We start from the raw sequence: 26,095 nt of genomic DNA, 5'->3' as shown, positions 1-26,095 counted from the left end.
AATCAATGGAGGAATCATGAACAGACAAGACAAGAGACACTAAACTTCAAAATAAAAGCACACCAATTAAGGAGACATGAAAACAGACTAAGAAAACATTTTTTATTAGGTCTGATTGCTTAGAATAGCACTAGCAATAGCACACTTCTCTTAATAAGTATCATTCATGTTGCACAAACACTATGAGACACACCAATTTTTGGGTAGAAAAATCGGTAGTGCTTTTGCAAATATTGTTCATCTCAAATCACCCATACAAATCATTGCCAGACCCTCTCATCCCTCGCTTTCAGAGAAGACAAACCACATAAACTGGATTAATGCTTAAAGAAACGTCTACGTCTGAGGGATTCTGGAGAGCCTGAAGTTCATGTAGTTCTGTCATGTGTGACTGTTCCAGAATCCCTCCACTAACAAGCTTATTGAACAGAAGCAACCCTCCATCATTCAGTTCCAGCCCTTCTCGCTCTCTCTTTCCCACACTTACTTTGCTCTGCTCAAACTCTGCTCGGTCTCTAACAAAGGCTGAGTGATGGAAACAATGAGAGTTAAATACACAGCGTGTCTTCAAAGTGAGTTGAGATGAAGGACAGTTGCTGGTAGCTATGCAATCAAATTGCTTCTGGGAAGTTATAGAGGTATATAGTGTTCTAGATGTAGCCTATGTTTCAATACCTGCATCATGTCATTTTCCTGTTGAGGAAGCTGAACTGTGCTTGAAATAACTTGTTTCAGTTTGTTGGAGCATGGAATGGCATTTGCAACCCATTTTACTTTGCAACATGATGTATTTATGAGTGAAAAAGTATATTCAAAAAAAAAAAAAAAGTCTTGACTTGATCTTATCCATAAGAGGTTGTTGGATCTTGAGAAGTAGATGTTTCATAACAGAATTGAGCCAGACATGTAAGGAGGCTGAAAGTCAAGTTTACACTGTATCTCAATGGTAATGCATATTTTGATCTATTTTTATTCGCACCTATTGTTGCTATTATTTCATCACAAAATCTCAGCTCTAAATTACATTAATTGCGAGACTTTTGAAAGCATTACTAACAGCAGAAGCGTAAAACAATCACTTTATGGATTGCACCAGTCTATTATCATTTCATGACATGTTGACATTAATTCTCACTTGTGAATATAACTTTCCAATATATGATTTAAATGGATTTTAAAGAGATCAAGGCAAGCAGTTAGACTGAAAAGACAGAAATGACTCAGCATTTCATGACACTGGCATTTAAGTGTTGCGTTTCTTCCCAATGTGACAACTATATGACTCACTGCAGTACACTAGAGGACAAACCTCAACATAACATGATGCAAGCGATACTAAAGTAAAATAACCTACAGAAGGTCTATACTGACCTCCAGTGACGAGGAAGGTGAATCCCTCCAAGTATGGCCAAAATCCTAGAATAATTTATTATCAGAACATTGTCACAGCTATTGTAGGTCACTGAGCTATTACTTTATTAAAAGCAATGTAGCTTATTAGCATCATGGTTCATATTATTCAATAGCCTGCACAACCCCAGTGATGTCATTTTAGTAGCTAGAACCAACCATTGTCGCTAAAGAGTAAAGTGCTAAACAATTTTCTTTATTTAAATTGAGTAATCAAGTATTCCACCATTTTAATCCCTTACAGCTGAGCTATACCCAGCTAACAAAAATATAAGAACATTTTGAAAATGTTTGCATTAAATTATGTAAACATTTCATTTCTGAATGTTCTCTTAACGTTCAAAACGTAGTTTTACAAAAAAATTGTTTTAACATTTTTGTTGGTTTTGTGAATGTTAAGGGAACATTAAATTTGATCATTCCTCAAACATTATGGGATTGTTACTTTTGAATGTTGAACGATGTATAAATAATGCTTGTGTGCTAACGTTTTGAGATCATTATTAATGACCAGATAACTTAGAATGAACATTCTATTAACGTAACTGAAAAAAAAACCCCATTGTTTATAGTTTTGAGAGAACCTTGTCAGAACATTAGCCAAAGTTCTGAGAACGTTCTTAGCTGGATATATTCTCGAGGAATGACAAAAGAATTTTGTACAACTTTTGTAAGATCATTAAAATCTGCGTTTGCAATAACTATGCAAAAAGTTTGTAATTTAATGTCAACAAAATTAGTTTGAACTCTTTATTTACACTGAAGAAAATATCACAAAAAAAGTAGTAGAATGAAACTGATGGAATCATATTTCAAGTAATATTGCTCTTATAATTTATGGCAGTGTGAACATAAAAATGGCTTGTTGCTAGAATCTTCCGGATAGAACCGTGTTGTACTGTAAAGTATGAGCAATAACAGATGATTCAGTTGTTATCAGGGTAATAAACAATTTCATGTGCTTTAAAAAAGTATAAAACATACTATCAACATACTGTAACACAACAAAAGACTTGCATTCATTTAAAAAGTGCACGTGTCCAGAAATTGTTAAAATCCCAAAGACAAGACAGCAATTCGGCTGTGAAACGTTTTCCCAGAAGCATGACCATTACAGAGGCACACAAAGAATGTGCATTGTCTTTGGCTGGACACACATTGGGATTCTCCAAATACAGCAGATCATTTTCAGTGCATGCTCTTTGGTTCACAAACTTCACAGGACTATACGAGCCGTTGAATCCACAGGATGAAGGCAGCTCAGGCTTCATTTGGGACTAGGGTCAGGTGGAAGAAGAGTGGTCCGAGTGCACGGGTGGGGCCGGGGAGAGTGCGGAGTAGGGCCGGGGCTGGTCTAGATTCACATAGGTGATCTGGAGGTTGATGTAATGGTCCCCCTCTAGGTCGGAGTGGATCTCTTGAATAGCTTGTACGAGCGTAGGGAAACCTGGTCTCTTCTCAGGCTCAGGATGCCAGCACTGCATCAGGATGGACCACCTATAATACAAAAGTAAAATACACAATCCAAAATGATATATATATATGGTACATAGTATATAGCTGAGCTTTCCAGTCCTATGTGCGCTTTTTTTGGAATTACACTCTCATGCTAATTTGCCCTGTTTAGTATATCTGGCACATATTAAATAATCAATGAGAAGTCAGTTTTGATTCCACATGAAATTCCCCCTTTAAAATGAGCAGCAGGTAAATACACGTAAAATCATACATGGAATCAAAGCAGTATTGTGGCTGTGGCAGTCGCCGGCCTTGCATCAGATATGATGTAATGTCATAAGGGTCCACATCAGGATATGGACTGGCCCCTCTTGTCATCATCTCCCACATCAACACTCCGTAAGACCACTAGAGGGAATAAAATGCATACATTTGTATGTATGTTACATAAAGAATGTAGCATCATGCCTACCTGCTAAAATTTTAATTCCTCTATTTGATACATTTACATAAACATTATTATTTTTTACCCCTATTAATCATGTGATTTTAAAAACATGATTCTTGTATAAAGATTTCTCATGTTTAAACTTACCACATCTGATTTAGTGGTGAATTTCTGTGTCTGCAGACTTTCTAAAGCCATCCATTTGACTGGCAGCTTTGCTTTCTTGCTGTCCTGGATGCTGTAGTATTCCTTATCATAGACATCTCGTGCCATGCCAAAGTCAGCCACCTTCACTGTAAAGGACTCATCCAGCCTAGGAAAAGCAGTTCCATTATATTCGATAGAAATGTATTTGTCCATACTCATTGTGCTTTGGTAAGACAACAAAAAAAATCTGTTGATTACAGTTTGGAATATACATAATCTACTATACACATTTTGATAATTAAGGTTGCCGGTTACTTACATGCAGTTGCGTGCAGCAAGGTCTCTATGCACAAATTTCTTGTTTGCAAGATACTCCATTCCTTTGGCAACTTGAAGACCGAAGCCAACCAGGTCCTTCACTGTGGGATTCTGAACATGAAAGATATGTTTTTATGAGGCATTATTCAGTGTAACATTTTAGTAAGGTGACCTGATTTAAAAAATATTAAAATGTTTCTGGAAAAACATCCTTGTTGGTTCTGGAGCAACATTGCTATCGACAAATCATATTTTAGGGTTAAAGTTAGGCTTTAGATGGGGTTAGGGATGAGCTGGGTTTGAGTCATCAACCTATCAATTCTGATGATTAAAGTAAGGGTTAAGATACAGTGTGTTGTTCCAGACACTGATTTGTAGTATAAAATGAATGTGCTTACCCTCTGTGTAGAGCGGATGAAATGCCGGAGGTCTCCATGTTTCATGTATGGCAGGATCACCAAGGGAAGTCCATCACTGGGAAGCACAATGCCCAGGAGAGACAGGACATGGGGATGGTGGAAGGCCTTCATAAAGATTCCTTCTCTTAAAAACTGCTCCACCTCCTCCAGATCAGTGATCCCTTTAAAGAAAGAATAAGATGATATTACTTACGATTGTCTTTTCCATAATAGCTAGACATGTTAATGTTGAATATCACTCTGTTTGTCTTTTGAAAAATTAATATATGTCTTTTCATAAGCTTTAAACCTAGGCATGCATAATTTATTTGTACAACACTGGTTATTAGTGTCATGATCACTACATTTCCCATAATCCTCCCTGGCCCTCACCTGCATGCTCCTCCTCTGTTCATTGTCAGCTGTATCTTGTTAGTTTCCATGGTCACTGTCATTGAGTTGATTTGCTGTGTCTTGTTTCCCTGATCTGTTCTTGGTGTATTTAAGCCCTCTGTTTCTCCCTGTTCCTTGTCTTGTATCTTTTACTTTAAGTTGATGTGTGGTTATGTTTCCTGGTATTATTTCTGAATTAAAGTCTCCTATTGAATCTCCTTTGTCGTGCGCTTGATCTCAACCACCTCACCCGTGACAATCAGCTGATAAAGATTTTTGAATTTACTGATATTGGTCAATGTGAGCTATATAACGGTTGATAATGATAACTAACACTCACTTAAAGTTACTCTTTATTAACACTAATACTTTGATAACAATGTTAAATGTAATCTTCAGCAAATTTTTTATTCTGTATATTATAATGTTGTGATGCCTGAATTCACTTTTAAAATTTAAAATGATAAATTATTTTTACATTTTTTAGATTATTCAGTAATTGGCCTTAACATTAAAAAAATAACTCAAATAAAATAATTACCATCTCATTTTTTTCAGCCACAATTTTAATATTTAAAAGTGTTAATTAACTTACTATTGAGTGACTTGACCGCACAGTGAATCTCTTTGTCATCACTATCAATATGATATCCATGATACACCGTTCCAAAATGACCTGAGAAAGATTTGGGATGAGAATGTACTATTAAATGAAGGAAAAATGGAAAATAATGTACCAAAATCAGATGGATTGCTATTGCCCTGAGAAATGTACCTTTGCCAATAATTTGGTCATACTGGATTTTGACCTTCTTGGGTGGGATCAAAACATTCTTCACCTCCTCCAACAGATCTGGCCGGAGAGAAGACATAGAGATCGTCTGAGATGGCATCAAAGGAGCTGCTGCAGAGTCCATCGTAAGACTGGATAACGTTGTGCTCAAGGCTTGGAATGGAGAAACTCCCAGACCTACAGGACACAATTTATTTTCACTGAAGAATGGATGCTCTTTATAAATGATGTCTCATTGTTTTCACAGGTTGTCTCACCTCTTCTGTAGTCACCATCAGGTGATCTGTCATAATTCTCCACCGCCGCACGAGATGAAAGCATGGATAGTCGAACATGACCAAGTGCAGCTGCCAACCAAACAGTTTTGTTTTTTACATTCATATTCACCAAATCTGACATTTATTTTTCATACAGTAAAGAGCCCCTCATCCTGTTCTTGGTACCAAAAAGTTATTGAGGGCACTTACCTTTCTTTCTCTTGCGTTTATGTGCCATGACTACGTAGGCCAGAGCTGCCCCCACGCCAACTGCAGCTATGATGCCCAGCACCATGCCCAAAATAAAATTATTCTTTGTAGTAAAGACCATACCAATGTCATATTCTTCTCCATTCACAAACAACTGAGAAAAACAAAGTGGAAGAGAAGAGCATCATGAATAAAAAACAGAGCCAGCTTAAACATATCAAAGCTGAATTCAATATGTTACAGACTCTGACCTTGACTGGCGCCCCCTGGCTAGGGATTTCCATATTTTTGGGGATCCAGCAGGTGATCTCATTGTCCAGAACTGTGGCCTTGCAATCCACTCCATTAATTGTCATGATGATTTCCATGCAACCGGACACCAGTGTCAGTTTTTTGTGCTGGAATGAAAACAAGCATTTGATTAGATTATAATACATAAACATTTGAAGAATAATAGTTCAATTGATATTATAAATGCAAATTATGACTTAAAACCAGCATTCATTTTTAATTATAATCATTTAAATTTAATAAATCATTTATTGTGTTGATTTACATGTCATGTCAGTCAATTTTGGTTATTTTAAAGAATTTTTAAATATTACAAAATACATTTTAAAATACACTAAAAGTTATTTTAAATGGGAATGATATTTCACAATATTACAGTTTTTACTGTATTTCTGAAAAAATAAATTAAGATTTGGTTCAAAAACTAAAAAAAAAAATATTATTATTATTTAAAAATGATAAAATGTGTATAAATGACTTTATATTTAAATATATTTAAAAAAAAAATGTAATATCAACATTTAACAAAAACGTAAAAACTTGGCCTGGTCAGATCCTATACTTTATAGTTAAAGGTCTGGCTATGTGAGACTATATAACCCCATATTTAATACATGCAACCATTCTAGACGCACATGCAATGAGACTTTGTCCTGCCCTGGCATGAGCTTAAGCACTTTTTTTTCAAACGGGATGGGTTCTCCATTAGCATGGCAGGTAAAAGTCTGAGGCAGGAGTTCCTTGGCTCCATCCAAATCTATAGACAGAATTCCTGATGACTCCTCACATTCTGGGACTGTACATTCCATCTGGGTGGGATTTCTTTGACCAACACACACCTAAGGAGATACATTATCCAATAAGTAGCAACATATTCACTATTATCAAACATGGCTCTTCAAATTACAAATGAGTCCTACAGTTTGCACTGGTCTTGTGTTGTTGACTCTGTAGTTAATGACGGCCTGGGAAACAGAGTCCAGATTCTGCCCAGTGATGGTTATTTTGGATCCTCTTCATTGTAGCAACACCCCAAAAAATACATAACAAACAATTTAATGGCCTTTCACATCATTTACTGTTAAAGACCCCATTAAATGGTTAACAAAAGAAAAACTGAATGTTTTGACTCACCTTCTAAAACCACAGTTGGGCTTCACACCCGTCACCTCAGGATTCTCCATGTAGATAAATGTTTTTGAGGCTGAAATAGTTGTTTCATCAATTACAACCTTCACATCTACTTCTGAAGTCTCCTCAACACTTTCAGATCTGCAAATGATAGCCGTTCCATTGCTGGAGATGCTGTGGGGAAATAACAGGAGGAAGATCCTCAGAAAGCAGTAGTTAAAAATGTAGTACTCACATCCCTATTTATTTCTAAACCATGACTTATAACTGTTAAACAGTGAATTTCATAACCTGGCACAATAACCTTTCAACAGGGCAAATTCTGTCTCCAAGGCTGACCGTTCTGCTTCCACCAGCATCCAGATGTTTTCCTGACAGGGTGACCAGGGTTCCTCCAATCTTAGGTCCAAAGTTTGGATTGATATCTGTGATTTCTGGGGTCTGATGGAAGATATTAGGTATGACAGAGTTTTATCAATCTAAAACAGCAAAATCATACATAATTACTTAACATAATCAAGTGGAATAATTAAAGATTGAGAATGTTTTGGTCATTACCACAAAACGGAAGTCTTGTATGCCAGCCTTCCCAAAGATGAAGTATCCACTTCCCACTCTTTTTTCATTCACTTCCATTGTTATATCAACACTTTGCTCCAGGCCTGACACTGTACCATCAAGCCTACACACCAGCCTGAGAGATGAATGAAAAATAACATTCATGAATAGATTTCACTATCTGAAATGAAGCTGAAATAAAATAACATAAATAATAGATGGAAAAAAAAAACTACTAACTGAATAAAAATGTTTAAGTTGAGGTACTGAAATTAAAACTGAAATAAAAGTAAAGATAAATATAAATATGTTGTAAAACAAACTAATAAAAATGACACGTATAACAAAATATCTAAACCGTAAACCAGAAATAAATTTAAATTAAATTAATTAATTGAAAACTGAAAATATAACCATAAAAGCTATTATATAAATTATATTAAATATTATAATGGTAAATAAAGCTAAAATACAATTGATAAAAAACATATGTATGTATGTGTGTAAAAAAAAATAAAAAATAAAAAAATAGTCCATGTTTATTAGTGTCGCGGTCATCAATAAGAGTAACAACAAAGGTTATCTGTATCCAAGAAAAGGTGGTCTGTACTGCACTGATTTTTGTTCTGTGTATCAATTTCCCTGAGTTTCACTGTTTCTGTATGTGATCTGTAACATTTGTGCATTTTATGAAATTCTTGCTCACCTGTATCTGGTCTGTAACTAAGTTGTAATTGATACTCATTTAAAGCTTGTGCTTGCAAAGTACTCCTGCCCAGTGCCCACACAAAAACCCGGTTGAGCAGTAAATGTTTTATCTGTTCTGTTTCTAAATGTTATACACACGTTAGTTTGACCTGAGTATTGGCTATTAAAAAAAAAGAAAAAAAAAAGGATATGCTTTGATACACCCCTGCCACAGCTTCTTGTTTCAGTAGAAAGAAAAAAAAACCCTGTATTTGTCAAACCTTTTTGTGGGGAAACTAAAATATGTGTGTTACTTACTGGGAGCTGCTGCTTTTCTCTGGTATAACAGTGCAGTTGTTATTTCCCACTTTAACCTGGTGAGAGGATTGAGTGATAGCAGGTTGGGAAGCTGATTGGAAGTTCCAGCCGCAGAGAGTAAGGTCACTCTTACCATTTATGGGCACTGTACTGGGGAAAAACTGAAAAGCAACAGTGCACAAAAATCAAGTTTTAGGGTTGTGCATAAAGCTCATAATAGTCACTATGTGACAATAGTACAAAAGGACTGAAATATGTTATTTGGATCAGCCCCGACCTTAATGTAAAACATGACTGTACAACATGTCTACTTAGTTTTTCAGTCAAGAGTCTGGTCACAGACTGAATTTGTCTTTCATGAATTTATTCTCACCAAGGCAGCATTTATTTGATAAAAAATACAGTAAAAACAGTAACATTGTGAAATTTTGTAACAATTTAAACTAATGTACTCTACTTTAATATATTTTTAAATGTAATTTAGTCCTGTGATGGCAAAACTTAATTTTCAGCAGTCATTACCCCAGTCTTCAATGTCAAATGATCCTTCAGAAATCTGATTTGTCAATGTTGTAAATGGTTGTGCTGCTTAATATTTTTGTGAAAACTGTGATTATTTTTTTTTTTAGGATTCTTTGATGAATAGAACATTCAATTCAACAAAATTTTTTCTTCGTTTTCATTTCAATTCTTTGGAGAGCAAAGGAGCAGCTTACAAATGCCCAGCATACATCTTAGCAACTTACTGTACAAGATAGATTATTTTTTTTTATTTATTTTTTACATTTTACATCATTGTATAATTTTCATACTTCCATTTGTGTTATTTCAGGTTTGATGACTTTACTATTCTAAAATGTTGTATATAGTACAAAATTAAGGTTCCTTTTCACTCAAATAACTACACAGCTAAAGCTGGCATTCCATCCGGTGTGAGACAAGGGTGAGAGTCCAACAAGAACTGTGGTTGTTAACACACCCCTGCCCTGATATGACTACAATGATATTATCAGTGCACACTCACCTTATATGATGACGAATGCAAACTTAAAAGACAGACAGTTTATTGTGAGTTTACATTTACTGGCAAATTATCGTCATACTCCACTGGCAATGCGTTACCTGGGTGATAACAGGAGGGCAGGAAATGCTACTCCACTGATCTTCACACTTTTGGGAACAGACTCCACCACACCAGCTACATCCCATAAACTTGGGCGCCGCTAAACAGACTGAACAGTTGAGGAAATGGGCACAGCCTGGACCTCTGGGAGACACATCTATCAGCTGTACACAGGATGAAAAGAGACAGATTTGACATTGGATGGATGTAAACAGAAAAATGCAGATGAAAACTATGAGTCACTCTCAGTGCACTGGTATATTTTAAACATTAAACCTTCGGTTCTCTGCTGACGGCTGTTAAGCTTTTGAACTGTACAGAATAAACATGCATACCTTGTTTCCAACAACAAAGAGCAGAGACTCGGAAGAACGAATGGCAGCCATTCGTGAAACTCTCTGCATGTCTTCCACAAGAGAGTAGTTGGCAAATACTTCAAGGACTGATCTGCTCAGAATGACCTGAAAAGTAAACTATTTATTTATGTTTTTTATATGTACACATTTAACAGAATGATACTTAGTCACAGCTACACAAATATGAAACATGCATAACATTTGTCCATATAAGGAAAAAATTTATTCATAGTAACCATCCAATATATGGAGCCAACAAAAGCCTGGCCTATGATCAGATTGGCCACTGATTAGAGGGATAGATATGAACTTTAAACTTTTTAACAACTGTTAAGGAGAGGATTCGGGGTTGTTGCAGCTTGTTGCAAATATTTATGGTGGTGTAACAGGTCGAATATGTGTTTCCACTTGCTACAGTTATTTTCATGTATGGCCCCTTTAATTGCACTCTCCGCCCAGATCTGGTAGAATTATGAACTGGTTCCGGTAGAGTCATTTAGACTCGCGCCAGTCGAGAGTAAGAATGGCCGCGGTGAGTGAGTGCTCCGTGTATTAAATATATTTGAGTAACGTTAATTATATAACCATTTTAGGGGATAATACTGAGTTATACGTGTGTTTAGAAGTATGTTGTATGATTTGGGTTTGTGTCACTGTTATATGTATTGTAATCTCAAGTTTAATGTTCACTTCCAATAGAATGCACGAGGGTGATTGCTGAAACTGATCACCGCTGTTGTATATTCACTGTCAACAGGTACAGACCAGTTTCAAATGTGTTATTAATTGCTGTTTATTATGTAGTTTATGTAAAAGAGTCTTTTAGACTCGCGCCAGTCGAGAGTAAGAATGGCCGCGAATGCACGAGGGTGATTGCTGAAACTGATCACCGCTGTTGTATATTCACTGTCAACAGAATAAACATCTTAAAGTGCGATTTGGTGTCCATCTGATCTCAACACAACACAACGCAGAGACAACACTGTTACAATGGTGCCGTGACCGTGACTCTGGAAGCAGCGTGGTGAATCGTCTGATCGGAGATTTCCGGAGGAGTTCGTGCCGTGGGTGACGAGAGTTTTCGCGCCGGAGCTGTTTGCTGCAATACCGTTTTTGTCCACAAGGTGGAGTGAAGGAACACGTTTCACTGCAGAGAGGAACAAAGTTCTGGTATTGTGGTATCCATTTGAAGGCAACATTTGCTTATTTGACAATAATAGCTGTTGAAGATTAACCTTTGAAGGATATATAAAAAAAAAAAAAAATTTTACTTTTTTTTTTGTTTGTTTTTTTTTTGACTGGTTTATTGAAAAGTACTATTGGGGAGACTGAAAATCAGCAAATTCATTGTGACTGAACTTTGAACTCTGAACATCAGCAAATTCATTTTGACTGAACTTTGAGCTCTGAAAAGTAGCAAATTCATTTTGACTGAACTTTGAACTCTGAAAATTAGCACATTCATTTTGACTGAACTTCGGACTCAGAATTTTTTTTTTTTTTTTTTTTTTTTTTCTCTTTTTATGAAAGTGCTTTTCTGAAATTTTGAAAGAACACAATTACATATATATGTTAAAAAAAGGGTAGAATTATTTTTTTTCTTCCTTTTGTTTGAGTAATATATAGTTGTTTTTTTTTTGTTGTTGTTCATCAGTGCTACTGTCAATATAGGATATGGATTCAGACAACAGTTTTGGAAGGGGTAGAGGTCTATTCATGTTTACTCCTATGCCGTCAGTTGGGAGAGGCAGACTTGATTATACTCCTGTTACATCTACTCCAATGTCTGCCTTAGAGGCTGTGCAAGATGTAAATGTCAATTCAAGTCCTCCACCCCCCCAGTTCAGTGAAGGTGGACTGAAACAACCCAGCTTGAGAGGGGATGAGTCGATGGAATTAATAGTGGGGATGGTAGAACGAATGGGACGCTCTATTGGGGAGAGCATTGCTTCCTGTTTAGAGTCTAAAGTCTGCAGTTCAAGTAGTGCAGACTCATCTGTTTTGAGCAGAGTTCTAAAATCTGAAATCAAGGAACCTGTTTGTTTTAGGGGTGATCGGGCTGAGCCGTACACTGTACATGAGTGGGAAGCCATAGTGCTGTCATATTTGCGCAAGATAGGGACGCCTATCGAAGAACAAGCTGATGAAGTCCTAAGTAGGCTTTTGGGGCGGGCTCGTGAAGTTGTGAGGGTGGGCTTGCGTAGTAACCCTTCCATTGATTTGTGCAAAGGCCCGAGTCCTATTTTTGATTTGTTGAAACAACATTTCAGTGACACAGCTTTTTCTAGCATGCCATTAGCTGATTTTTATGGCACACTTCCACACGCTGGTGAGGATCCCTTTGACTATTGGCTGAGGCTGAATAGGGCCATGGATATGGCTGAGGACTGTTTAAAGAGACAGGACAAGAAGATTGACAATCTATCCAATGAGCTCACAGTAATGTTTATCAGACATTGTCCTGACCCTGAGCTTTCCCTTATATTCAAATGCAGACCTTTGGAACAATGGACGGCGGCTGATGTTCATGCACGTTTGGAGGAGTATGGAAGAGAGAGACGATGTGGCTCTGTTTCTAGAGCGCCCCCGGCCATTTCTCTTTTGAAACAGGAAGTTGCTGTCCAGCCTCCTGAAACAAAGGTTAGCAAAGCTGCTAAACGTGAGGCTGTTTTATGTCAAACTCAGCCTACAGAACCTGTTGAACCAATGGAGCGAATTTTAGCAATGTTGGAACGTGTCTTGGAGCATGGGCAATCAAGTCGTCAGGCTGGCACAGAGCGGCATGCGTTTAAGTCACAGAGAAACAGAGTGAGGCCTACTCTACCATGTGAGGTGTGCGGAGATGTTGGCCACACCACCCATTTTCACTGCAGAGCAAATCATCTGTGTTTTCTTTGTTACAAATCAGGTCATGCACGTGCAGAGTGTCCTAAAGCTAAAGCCTTCACTGCTAGTGTGATGCCTGAGACAGATGCTGTTCCACATACGGGAAACGACTAGGCCTGCATGTGGAGGGGGTGAGTGCAAGGCCTAATGATGACCCCCGATCATTGTTGGATTACGATCAGGAATCTGTATATAAAAGTGTTTGCGAAGAGTATAGTTCTCAATGTACAGTTGTCTTTCAAAATACTCAGAAACTTCAGCCATATGATGATCTCTTCTACACTTCAGTGATTATTGGTGGAAAGGTAGAGGCAAAAGCAATGCTTGACACTGGATCAATGGCTTGCACCATGAGCTCCAAGATCTTACCTCAATTGCTGAGTACTGGTGTGTTGTCGAACCTTTCACTTGCCCCGACAGATGTTGTTTTGGTTGGATGTGGAGGCACCAGAACTAACCCTTTAGGAGTGTGCGAGCTGGATATGAATGTTTACGGCTGTCATGTCACTGTTCCAACTTTGGTAGTCAAAGGCCAGGGTGATGATCTTATCCTAGGCAGTAATCTCTTGAAACATTTGATTCTTCAGCTGAAAGGTTCTTCAGAGTTATTAATAAGTGCGTCTGAACGTGAGTGTGATATCAATGAGCAAAGCAAGTTACTTGATCTACTAGCCAATGTGGAGAAATGGAGAAATGGTCCTGTCCCTGACCTAGTGGGAACGGTAAAGATCAAAAAGGCAGTATCACTTGAACCCATGACTGAAAACTTAGTTTGGGCCAAACTACAAAGCACTCATTACATCTCAGCTGGCAGTGCTGTCATTTTGGAGCCCAGTAGAGTTAAATCAAGGCCAAGGACAGTGCTGGTCGGGAAAACCGTAGCGTTGATGCGTGAAGATGGATGGGTTCCGCTTAAAGTGATAAACCCTTCAGAGAGAGCAGTGACTTTGAAAAGGAATTCTACACTTGCTGATGCTTTTCCTTGCATGGCTTTGCAGGATTTTGACTGTTCTGAGTTTTCTGATGGTTCCTCATTTGATTTAAAGCAAAAAGTTCAGAGAACAGCTGATGTTTTAACTGACAGACAGGATGAGATGAGTGTAACCGATGCTCTAAGTTTACCAGTCAAATTGGGACCTAACAACTCCTGTTCTGCTGATGACACGGCAGTCTTACACGACTTGGGTTTAACTGACTTGGATGTGGAGTCGTGTGAAGTGTCTGCAGCCTGCAAAACAAAACTGGTGCAGCTTGTCTCTCAGTATCATTCTATCTTTTCCAGACACAAGTTGGACTGTGGAAAAGCAACAGGCTTTGTTCATCGTATCCGCCTGAGTGACGACAAGCCCTTTCGGTTGCCGTATCGACGCCTTGCTCCAAATCAATATGACAAACTTCGGCAAGCTTTGAATGAGATGGAAGAACGTGAGATCATACGAAAATCTAGTAGCGAATTTGCATCACCTCTTGTTCTAGTCTGGAAAAAGTCAGGAGATTTGAGAATATGCACAGACTTTCGTTGGATTAATGCTCGCACAATCAAAGACGCGCATCCCCTTCCCCATCAAGCAGATGCTCTTGCCGCTTTGGGAGGAAATGCCTATTTTTCAACCATGGACCTCACATCTGGCTACTATAATGTAGAAGTTCATGAAGATGACCGGAAATACACAGCATTTACATCACCTTTTGGGTTATACGAATATAATCGTTTACCGCAGGGACTGTGTAATAGTCCGGCCACTTTCATGCGGATGATGTTGACTATATTCGGGGATCAGAATTTCAACAGTCTATTGTGTTATCTGGATGACGTCCTGGTATTTGCACCCACCGAAGAGCTGGCGCTGGAGCGCTTGGAAATGGTGTTTAAGCGTCTCAAGACTCACAATCTCAAGCTTGCTCCGAAGAAATGTCACCTCTTGCGGAGTTCGGTCAAATTTTTGGGTCACATCATCAGTGCGGATGGTATTGCTACCGATCCAGAAAAAGTCACAGCCATTGCTTCTGTCACTGAGGATGATCTCATGGTTGAGGGTACCAATGTCCCCTGCCAGCAGAAAATACGGTCTTTTCTGGGTATGGTAGTGTTTTACCAGCAGTTTATTGAAGACTGTTCAGCCATTGCTAAACCATTGTTCAGTCTTACAGCTGGAAGAAAGGTTCCTCGTGGAAAATGGAAGCGTCGAATGTGTCAAAGAGAGTTGTCTGCTTCGGATTGGACTGAGGAATGCAGTCGAGCGTTTCACAAATTAAGGCAGGCTTTGCTTGATCAAGTCTTATTGGCTCATCCAAATTTCAATGAAACCTTCCTACTCTCAGTAGATGCTTCTAGTAATGGGCTTGGTGCCGTATTGTCACAGGTTCCTAGCAATGGGACGACAGCCAGGCCGATTGCTTTTGCGAGCAAGTCGCTTACCTATGCTCAGTCGAGATATCCTGCACATAGGTTAGAATTTTATGCCATGAAATGGGCGATTTGTGACAAATTCCATCACTGGCTCAGGGGTCAGAAATTTACTGTCTGGACAGACAACAACCCTTTAACGTACATTCTGTCCAAAGCAAAATTGGATGCTTGTGAACACAGATGGGTTGCTAAACTAGCACCATACCAGTTTGATATTAAGTACATTCCTGGTCCAAAAAACGTAGTTGCTGACGCCCTGAGTCGAGAGCCCTTTGTGCACCCTAGTGTACTCCATCGTCTGACAAGAGTCCCTTATGATAAATTGCTGGCAGAAGCTGCAGCTGTGCGCACAGGCTGTGTCCAAGATGTCTTCCGTTGGTCTACTCACCCCCTTGACAGTTCCTCCAATACTGAAGGAGTGGCCATTGCCTGTCATACAGCTAAAGTTTCCTTACCTGGAACAATGTCAAAGCAGGAAGTGGAAGCTGTTCTGCACTCATGCAGGCATAATGATAACTCCAAGTCACATGCCTTGTTGCTGCCTCACCTTCCACAAGCGATAATGCCATCAGAATCGCCGGACATTGATGTGCTGTCCCATGATTATCTAATGAAGATACAACAGGATGATAATGTTGTAAAAAGGGTGATTTGCTTTGTTGAGAGAGGACGGAGGCCAAATAGGAGGGAACGAATGAACGAGCCGAAGGCTGTCTTGAGGTTTATGAAACACTGGGGAAACCTGCTGATGAAGAATGGTGTGTTGCATAGGGTTTCAAAGAATAGTTTCACCAAAAAAAAAACTTACCTGTATGTCGTGCCTGAAGCAGTGAAAACCATGGTGTTGAAAGGCATTCACGATCAAGCAGGACACCAAGGTCAGCAGCGGACTCTGTATCTTGCTCGGCAAAGGTTCTTTTGGCTTGGCCTAGAGAAGGATGTGAAGGAGTATGTGAAGTGCTGTTGTCGATGTGTGATCAGCAAGACACCAGAACCGGAGGGTCGTGCACCGTTGGAGAACATCATTACAACAGAGCCCCTTGAACTTGTCTGCATAGACTTTTGGTCAGCGGAGGACTCTGCCAACCGGTCCCTGGATGTTCTTGTTGTTACAGATCACTTCACAAAGATGGCTAATGCCTTCTTGTGTCCAAATCAGTCTGCAAAAGCAGTGGCGCATCAACTGTGGCATAACTACTTCTGTGTTTATGGCTTCCCAGGCCGTGTCCACTCTGATAGAGGAGCCAACTTTGAGAGTGCTCTGATCGCTGAGTTGTTGAATATCGCTGGAGTCCAAAAATCGAGGACAACTCCATATCACCCAATGGGGAATGGAGCTTGCGAGAGGATGAACAGGACGCTGGGCAATATGATACGTGCTCTGCCTGCGAAGACCAAGCACAAATGGCCGCAAGTACTAAAATCTTTGACTTTTGCGTATAATTGCACCATCCACGAAACCACGGGGTATGCTCCTTTCCTTTTGATGTTCGGGAGGATTCCACGCCTGCCCATTGACCTGGTGTTTGGAACTGTTCTAGACGATCCTGATGTTGTAAACTATGACAATTACGTCCAGGCTCTTCGGAGAGATATGAAGGAGGCAATGTGTGTTGCACAGGCATCTGCCAAGAAACAGCTTAAGAGACATGCTGACTTGTACAATAAGAGAGTCAAGGGGGGACCAATTGATGTTGGTGATAGAGTTTTGCTTGCCAACAAGGGAGCACGTGGAAAGCGGAAGCTTGCTGACCTTTGGGAGAATACTGTGTACACTGTTGTTGGCCTTAATGCAGACAGCCATACCTACAGGATTCAGCACAGTGGTACTGGTGTTGTGAAGACTGTACATCGTAACCTTCTGATGCCAGTTAACTTTCTTCCACTTCCTGATGATGACTTGGAAGGTGAGCCATCCGAAAGCCACCTGAGTGGCTCAGAGAGTGTCGATTCTGTGGTTGCTGATGTGTCTGAGGATGCTACCAATTACAGAACACGAGAGTGGGTATCACAGCTACCTTCTGATGATGCAGACTTGGATAATGTGGAGGAAGCTACAGATGTTTTTGAACCAACACAGGCTGTGGATGCCACTCAGGCTAATGAATTAGACCATAATGTGATTGACAGCTCTAACACTACCCAGCTGGGACCAGAGGGTAATGAGGATGTTGAGAGTATGGACAGGAATGTACATAAATCCTCTGCAGAGCAAGTTGATAAATCTGTTTCTGTTTCTTTGAGTGTTTCAACACCTATTGGTGGTTGTTTTGAGGAAAACAATTCAGTGTCAAATATCAGTGTTCATAACTTCCCTGCTGGAAGTTCACTAAGTCGTGTGAGATCCAGGGCTGGTAGATTGTTTAAACCAGTGACGAGATTCATTGAGATAATGAACCAGCAAAAAGTTCTGGGGTAAACATGAGTATGTTGCTTGAGTTTTGTATGTTAACTCATCTTTTTCTTTTCTTTGCTTTCTGGTATACATTTTGCGGTATTAGTTAATGCAAATGTTACTGTGATGTTTATATTGATGTATTTTGGTTATTTTAAGAGATTGTGATCTATTAATTTGAGACTGGAGTGATGTCTCACTGCTGAGCAACTTGTGTGTCCAAATGTAGGAATTGTCATTGTTTAGCTAACATGTAACGGGCATGTTTATCTAAGAGCGTCTAGGGGATTGGCCACCCCTCTTTCCACTTGAATTCCTGTAGGGAATAGTGTTTACACTGAATTGAACTGACAATTTCATGAAATTTTGAACACTTTCTATGTTTTTTTTTTCTCTTCTCTATTATTAATGTATATGGTTCTTGAGGTTCTGTACCTGATGTAATTTTGGTCATTATTTTGGTGCTATTCTGTGCAGAAGCAAGTGGAATTCAGCAGGGGGGAGTGTAACAGGTCGAATATGTGTTTCCACTTGCTACAGTTATTTTCATGTATGGCCCCTTTAATTGCACTCTCCGCCCAGATCTGGTAGAATTATGAACTGGTTCCGGTAGAGTCATTTAGACTCGCGCCAGTCGAGAGTAAGAATGGCCGCGGTGAGTGAGTGCTCCGTGTATTAAATATATTTGAGTAACGTTAATTATATAACCATTTTAGGGGATAATACTGAGTTATACGTGTGTTTAGAAGTATGTTGTATGATTTGGGTTTGTGTCACTGTTATATGTATTGTAATCTCAAGTTTAATGTTCACTTCCAATAGAATGCACGAGGGTGATTGCTGAAACTGATCACCGCTGTTGTATATTCACTGTCAACAGGTACAGACCAGTTTCAAATGTGTTATTAATTGCTGTTTATTATGTAGTTTATGTAAAAGAGTCTTTTAGACTCGCGCCAGTCGAGAGTAAGAATGGCCGCGAATGCACGAGGGTGATTGCTGAAACTGATCACCGCTGTTGTATATTCACTGTCAACAGAATAAACATCTTAAAGTGCGATTTGGTGTCCATCTGATCTCAACACAACACAACGCAGAGACAACACTGTTACAGTGGCTGAGATGAAAGATTGGAGTTTGAAACCCACCTAAAAAGGCTTTAAAACACATATGTTAGCTCCATATTAAAATGTAAGTAAATTTCGGTAAGATGCAAAACATTTTTCACAGTATTCGAAAAGGAATCTGTTTCTACCAAAAAATGTGTGATGCACTACTAACCTGCAAGAGCCTTCCATGATCCGTGCCGATGTGTGCCACAGTCTTGGTCTCAATGATGGTGACCAGAATAGAAGTGAAGAGAACATCGTTCATCTTTCCATTGAAGAGGTCCACTCTGTGGCAAGGCTTTGCCACCATGGTGGGGAGAGCTTTGCAAGTCAAATCGACTGCATTCTAGACAAAATAGAACAAAATGAATAAATATATTTTGTGACTGCACATTTTTTTTTTCATGTAACATTGCTTAGCAAAAAAAAAAATCAGTAAAAAAAACAGAGAGCACACAGAAAATGTCAATTTAACCAAATTAAAACTGCAAAATCAACAATTACAAGAACATACACTCCATCCCCCGGGTTCAAAGATAAGGCTTAAGTCTAGTCCCAGACTAAAATGCATGTTTGAGCTGTTTTAACTGAAAGCAACGTGCACTGAGATATCTTAATATATCTTAATATCTCCAGCTACTTACAGGTCCAAATTGAACTAAGGCCAAATCCTGGCTTAATCTAAGCCCTGTCTGTGAAACCAGGCCTATATGTGAAGCTTAATGTATTGTTTGAATAAACAGCTATATTTTAATTTCATTGACACTTCCATCAAATCAACATTTTTCTTATTTTCCATTTCCTGTGCCATTTTTATTATGATTTGCTTTACTGACTTCAAAAAGGGGGGCATTGTGACAGCAAAAAATGCATCCACAGCAACAGCAACCAGTGAAAAGGAAGCAGAAGCACTTGTAAACGGAAGGCTCCAGACGCCATCTGGCAGTAATAAATGATTTCCTGCCCATAAAGCTTGAACCCTTGTACCAAATTAGGATTTTGTGGAATATGTGCAGTCTGTCAATAGTAACACTCTGTCCAGTCAGGATTTAATTTGCATTGCTGAAGAAATGAACGAATTTAGGAACATTTATACATTGCTGGGTAGTAACTACATGTAATCTGGATTAAGTAATTCGATTCTATAAATGTGGTACTTGTAATTAGATTATATTTCATTTTAAAACTCATAATCATCATATTACAGTTACGTTTTTATGGATTAGGCTACATGATTACATATCATTCACATTAATCATTATCTTTTCATCAACTCACAATTCAACTACAATTTTCATCATGTAATTTGTAACTACAATATCCAAGTAATCTACCCAGCACTGCATATATATTTACAGACTTTCTTGCTCCCATGGAACATAAAAGGAGGAATATTTTCCATGCTTTAAAAAGGATGTAAAAACTTCATAGTATCATTAAAGAGGTCCATTCAACACATGCAGGATATTACAATTCTTCTGAAGTAATATGATAGCTGAGAGATTTTCTTTGAGAAGGTGTATAAATAAATGATCATTATCATAATTCATAATAACTTGTGAATGTAATAAACGTATCTAATAAATCATTTGTTACATCCACTATAACTAATGAATGGATTAAAATATTCTGTAGAATATAATGCAATTGCATGAAATGAAAAACAAAAGCAATGTATGTGAGATGTACAGGATGGAATATCCAGAAATTATTTACAATGGATGCACACAAAATGCGCAATCTTAGAAAAACTATAACTACAGGACAGCATTATAAATATTGTTTTATTTCAGGCAATCCCCTTGGTATCTGTGTTTCTATTGGTTAAAAACAAACAGTTGACGTCACTACTGAATATCCTACCAGCCCACTACATACTTTCTTTGATTTATCAGCTCTGGCTCAATGCCTTGTTTAAGATCCTGAGGGAAATTGAGCACAAAACATTTGCCACAGAAAGTTCAGTCCACTAGTAAGGTATTGAGTGACGTATTAGTTCATGTATGAGCATGTGGCGGCTGGTATCTACAAAACAGAAAGTGACTTCATTGATTCAACAGACTTCGTTTAATTCACACGCGATGAGAGTGTCTGATAAAGTCTGATTGTCACTGAGATCCCTGAGCAAGTGCAGCTCCACATCTGAGTTTAAACTACAATCAAATGTTTGTGTGAGTCATTTCCTGAAAGTGGCTTTACTAACCATCAAATATTTTATGGTCCACTCCTTTTAAGGTACAGGTTGTGTAATATAAACTAGACCAATTACATAAACCCTTTGACTAAACACAAGATGGGGACAAGTCTTGAGGCACAGGTAAAGCATAAAATGGCAGTAGACAAATTAAAATGACTCATTCAGCTTTTTTTAGTAAGGCAAAGTAAACATTCATAATTATTGACAATTAATGCTATGGTGATCCGAATGGTTGCTAAGGCATTACTAGATGGTTGCTAGGGTGTTATGAAGGTTGCTAGGGCATTGTGAGGCAATTGCTATGATGTTTTGGGCCTTGCCAGCCGGTTACATTGCTAAGCGAATACTAGAGTGTTCGGGAGGTTGCAAGGGCATTGCTAGGGTGTTCTGGGTGGTTGCTATAGCATTGTTAGGTGGTGTTAGGGTAATCTGGGTGGTTGCTATTGCATTGCTAGGTGGTTGTTAGGGTGTTCTGGGGATTTTTGTAGCATCGTTAGGGTGTTTTGCGTGGTTGATATTGTGTTTCTGTATGTTTGCTAGGGCATACCTAAGTGGTGATCTGGGTGGTTGCTTGGGTGATGCTAAATTATTGTAAAGCAATTGCTAGTGGTTGCTAGGGCATCGAAGCAACCTGGGGTTGCCAGGGCACTGCTAAGGTAATCTGGGTGGTTGCTATGGCATTGATATGGTGTTCTGAGGGTTGCTAGGCCATTACAGGATGGTTGCTTGGGCATTGCAAGGCAATAGGTGTGGAGTTTGGGGGGTTGTTGGTGCAAGGGCATTGATGGGCAGTTTCTAGGGTGATCTGGGTGGTTGCTAGAGCATTGCTAGGGTGTTGTAAGGCATCTGCTAAGTAGTTCTGGGTAGTTGCAAGGACCATTGACATCCATAGTAGGAAAAAAATACCATGGAAGTCAATGGCTACCGTCAACTGTCTGGTTATCAACATTCTTCAAAATACCTTCTTTTGTAGCTTAATGTGAATTGTCAAGAAGCTGCACTGAGAATACAAACTCACCTCATGTGGGCACATTTCACAGGACTGTAAATGGCACAATCCCCGTGAGAGTTGCTCCGTCCCATTTGAACAGCAGGACTCTACTCCAGTTTCTATGGCTCTGTTCACGTAGTCTATTGGAAATGCACACAAGGCAGACTGGCTGATAGGATTCCCCTTTTGATCTGATACAGCAAACACCCCATACAGAATTGGGCTTTCCATCTTCACCCCTAGCTCATCAGCCAGCTCCTTGCCTGCTGTACTGAAGTGAGCAGCTTGAACCGAGTTGTACACAACATCCCTAAAGCTCCTTCTCCGGCGTTTGGGCTCAAAGCGGCATTCCAGAATGATCTCCCTGTACATCCAAACCTCGCGGTCCCTTTTCGGGAGCCGACCAAGATGGGTCTGCAACTTGGCGTTTGATTTCATTGGGCTCTCCCATTGTACAGATAAGAAATAAACATATTCTTCCGTGGAGAACGTATAGATGTAGTCAATGGTAAATGTATCCTGGAATTCGGGAAGAACCGTTAGACCCTTCACTTCGCTGTCAAAACCATTTTCTGTGTTAAGTAGGCGGCGAATGGAAAGAGAAGGCTTGCCGAAAATCTGAGCAATGGTGGTATTGATGGTAGCTGCTGTAAAGAAGTATGTTGAAAAACCATCTTTGACTGCAGTGACCTTTGTTCCCAGAGGACTAGCAACACAGTCAGGACAATCCGAGTGCGAGTTGGCTTTTTCATTGAAAAAACATTTAGGGTTAGAAGGTTTTTGGCCTTCAGTAAGTTCAAGGAAGTTACAGACTCCATACTGGGTGCTCCCACAGATGTACAGGTAGTCAAGATGGCCCTGAGGCTCTAAAAGAAGAACTTGGTTATCTGTGTCCAGTGAAGTTCCTGGTTCACTCTCAATATCACAGTGACAGGTCTGACAGTCTGGACTGCCAACTGGGCCAGTTCTTAATTCCCATAGTTTAGTGAGATTTTTGTCCAAGGCTTCAACAACATTTTGAGAGGCTACATAAACTTCATCAAAATATTCCTCAACAACTATGTTCTGTATGGATTTTGTAGTTTGGAAAAAAGAGACAGGGTAGGCAACAGAGAAGTTTATGTTCATTTGCGGGATCGCAGGACATGTTTTTAGGGCACAGGTCAAATGTATCTGCAAAAGGACACACTTTAACAAGGTCCTGGAGCTGATGAACATCTCCACAGTCCTATGTAGCCTGAGGTGAAGGGATGTCACTGCTGTTACTAACACATGATGAAGATAACCAGGACCTTTGAATTCAAAAATGACAAAAATAGATGGAAGTGAGATTAACAATCACTGCAAAATGTTTTCTCCATTATGTCAGAACAACATCTATTCCATCCATTTACATTATTTTGACAGTAACTTAAGACTGCTGAATGCAGCTCTCACGAAACTGATCAACATATTCAGTTGATCTGCATTTTGATTATATTGTATTGTATTGCAAAGTTCTCCCTTACTCTATTATGTATTAGTGCTTATTACACTAATCTTGCTTGTTTCATTGTACATTTAATAAATAAAATTTGATTTGAGGTCTTGAAATTAAAGCGAGATGAATTTGACACCACATTTTACTTTTAAAATGAATTAATGCTGTGCATTGAATGAATTACTTGAATTTATGATTCATTAAATTAATTAAAAAGGCTTAATTTTTTTTTTTTTACCAAATAGGCAACATTTACATATATGCATTTGGCAGCTAAAATCCAAATGCTTGTTGCATTTAAGGTTTACATTTTATTAGTTACACACCATATTTCCATAGTTAAATTGTGGTCACGTGGTATAAGGAACCAGCGTTGTCAATAAATAAATAATACAGCCTGAAGGCGTTCTCATGTTTGGTATTTTGGCGGAAACTGTTACTATCCATGGTAATACTGCAAGTGAACTTGCCTATGAAGTAGACGGAAAATGACTGTATAATTATTACGCAATATATAGCTTTAAGAGAAAGATTTTCTCTGTAATGTAGGCTATTGGAACGTGCGTAAACTCCCTGTAACCGAATTTCTTGCCGAGTAAAAATAATGAACAAGCAACTGTACGCGCACTTTTAACAGTAGATAAACAAACATGTCCAAGCTTTGATTTTCGTTTTTAGTCACGGAGTTGTCTAACTATTTAGGCTATACTGAGCAATATTAACTAAAATGTGGCGTGTGGCGCGGGACTGTTACAAAAAGTCTAAGCGCTGACAAAAAGTGATACAAATGTAGCCTATTATTGATTGTAAAAAAAGTGTGTGAATTTACCTGAAGCTCACCTGTGGCCTTTTACCTCTTTCTCTTAAGTCCAATGAAGAGTGAACGTGCGCTCTCAAACGTCAAACTCCATAACAAAAACTCCACAGAATATGACAACAGTGATTGTAGCCTACTTGATAAGTTGAACCTGCCTGAAGAAGAAAAATAAACTCACAAGATTAACTGCTCTTCGACGGGACAGTTTCGACTTCTTGTATTAGCATGAGACAGAGAATACGGTCAGTCCCACAGAACACGCCTGAACACCTCATAAGGAAGTGATGTTGCGCAATTCCTCCTCAACTTAAATATCTCCCAAGGGACTGAAATCAAAATTAAGGCTTGCACACCCCTTTCCTTGTCTAAACAGCATTTAAGCGCATTTAACATCTAGATGACAACTACAAGATCTGGATTTCCTTGGCTAGTAAGAGCAATAACATTTTTGAAGGAATGCAGAGAATTTAGTTCCCATGCAGGCTATAGGCTATTCTGGGGTGAGGGGGGGACTGGTACGTCAGCATTCATTAAAATTAATGTAATGGAAATTTAAGCAAGCAATACACATTACACCATACATAGCCTTCAGTAGTTCACTTTACGTAGATGTTGTGGTGATATGATACAGGTGTTCCACACTATTGCACACTAGCTGTTGTCTGGGCTCGGGAGGGTGGGAGAAATGAGTAATTGTGTTTTGGGTGGTGTATCATTCCGATGTTGTCACATGAGTAGCATGTAGACGGACGTAACAGATGATGTAATTATGGATTTCATATAGGCTATATTAATTACAGATGTTCTATGTACTCTTTATGTTCCTGTTTGCTAATTCTGCTGTCTAGATAAGATTACAAAATATTTTAATAATTAGGCCTACTTTATTATACGAATTTATTTGTCATTATTTGTCTAAATATATAAATATTTTGTAAATAATAAATAAATTTATACATCATTATTATTTTCTTATTATCGTTTATTTATTACATTATTTTAGTAGCCTAGTCAATGATAAAAATCAGGCATGATTTCATATGATGGCATTCAATATGAATACAGAGACCAAATTCAAAAATGTGTTGAAATGATATTCTCACATTCGCATCTTGATGAGTTACATCTTGTAGTCCTCATATTTTTAAGTCCTTAGTTCTGATATATGTTCGTGTATATATATTTCATTTCAATTTCTAAGTATATCCACATGGTGGCGCCAACAACCTGTATATATAAACTGTAACAACGTTTCATAAATTCAGAATCCTTTGTAAAATATCCAGATCGATTAGAACACCATTGCTTACAGTTTGACAATGAAGGCCTTAAACCAATATTCTATGAAATATTGATAAAGTCACACTCTAAATTGTTTACTCTAATATGTCAGTATTTTTTGCCACTGCAATATGTGCACATTGCTACTGTTAATAATTATAATTGCACGTGGTATGAGTTACATGGACATTGCAGTGAAAGAGAAATGTATAATGTTAAAGTGAAATGCTGTT

At 38.7% G+C, this 26,095-nt stretch overlaps 1 protein-coding gene across 3 annotated transcripts; it reads right to left on the bottom strand.

Moving 5' to 3' along the window:
• Positions 1 to 2,115: 2,115 nt before the first annotated feature.
• Positions 2,116 to 24,832, bottom strand: mst1ra (macrophage stimulating 1 receptor a). Of its 3 annotated transcripts, none has more exons than XM_084426393.1 (21): positions 24,594 to 24,832; positions 22,312 to 23,576; positions 19,269 to 19,442; positions 10,276 to 10,401; positions 9,940 to 10,104; positions 8,818 to 8,978; positions 7,813 to 7,948; positions 7,559 to 7,695; positions 7,258 to 7,428; positions 7,044 to 7,137; positions 6,759 to 6,962; positions 6,084 to 6,230; positions 5,833 to 5,986; positions 5,623 to 5,712; positions 5,348 to 5,542; positions 5,168 to 5,248; positions 4,180 to 4,361; positions 3,783 to 3,892; positions 3,464 to 3,629; positions 3,140 to 3,276; positions 2,116 to 2,907 (listed from the first exon to the last, which is right to left on the bottom strand). In XM_084426393.1, the coding sequence occupies exons 2-21, from the start codon at positions 23,500 to 23,502 to the stop codon at positions 2,694 to 2,696; spliced, it is 4,035 nt and encodes a 1,344-aa protein (XP_084282519.1). In that variant the 5' UTR covers positions 23,503 to 23,576; positions 24,594 to 24,832; the 3' UTR covers positions 2,116 to 2,693. The 3 variants fall into 3 exon arrangements, with proteins under 3 accessions (XP_084282519.1, XP_084282517.1, XP_084282518.1); XM_084426391.1 differs by having other exon boundaries at positions 10,276 to 10,413; positions 24,605 to 24,830; XM_084426392.1 differs by having other exon boundaries at positions 24,605 to 24,830.
• Between the last annotated feature and the right edge of the window lie 1,263 nt (positions 24,833 to 26,095).

This window comes from Rutilus rutilus (genome assembly GCF_951802725.1).
Source record: "Rutilus rutilus genome assembly, chromosome: 12".
In the NCBI taxonomy this organism is placed as follows: Eukaryota; Metazoa; Chordata; class Actinopteri; order Cypriniformes; family Leuciscidae; genus Rutilus; species Rutilus rutilus.
This window is presented reverse-complemented; position numbering and strand designations above follow the sequence as displayed.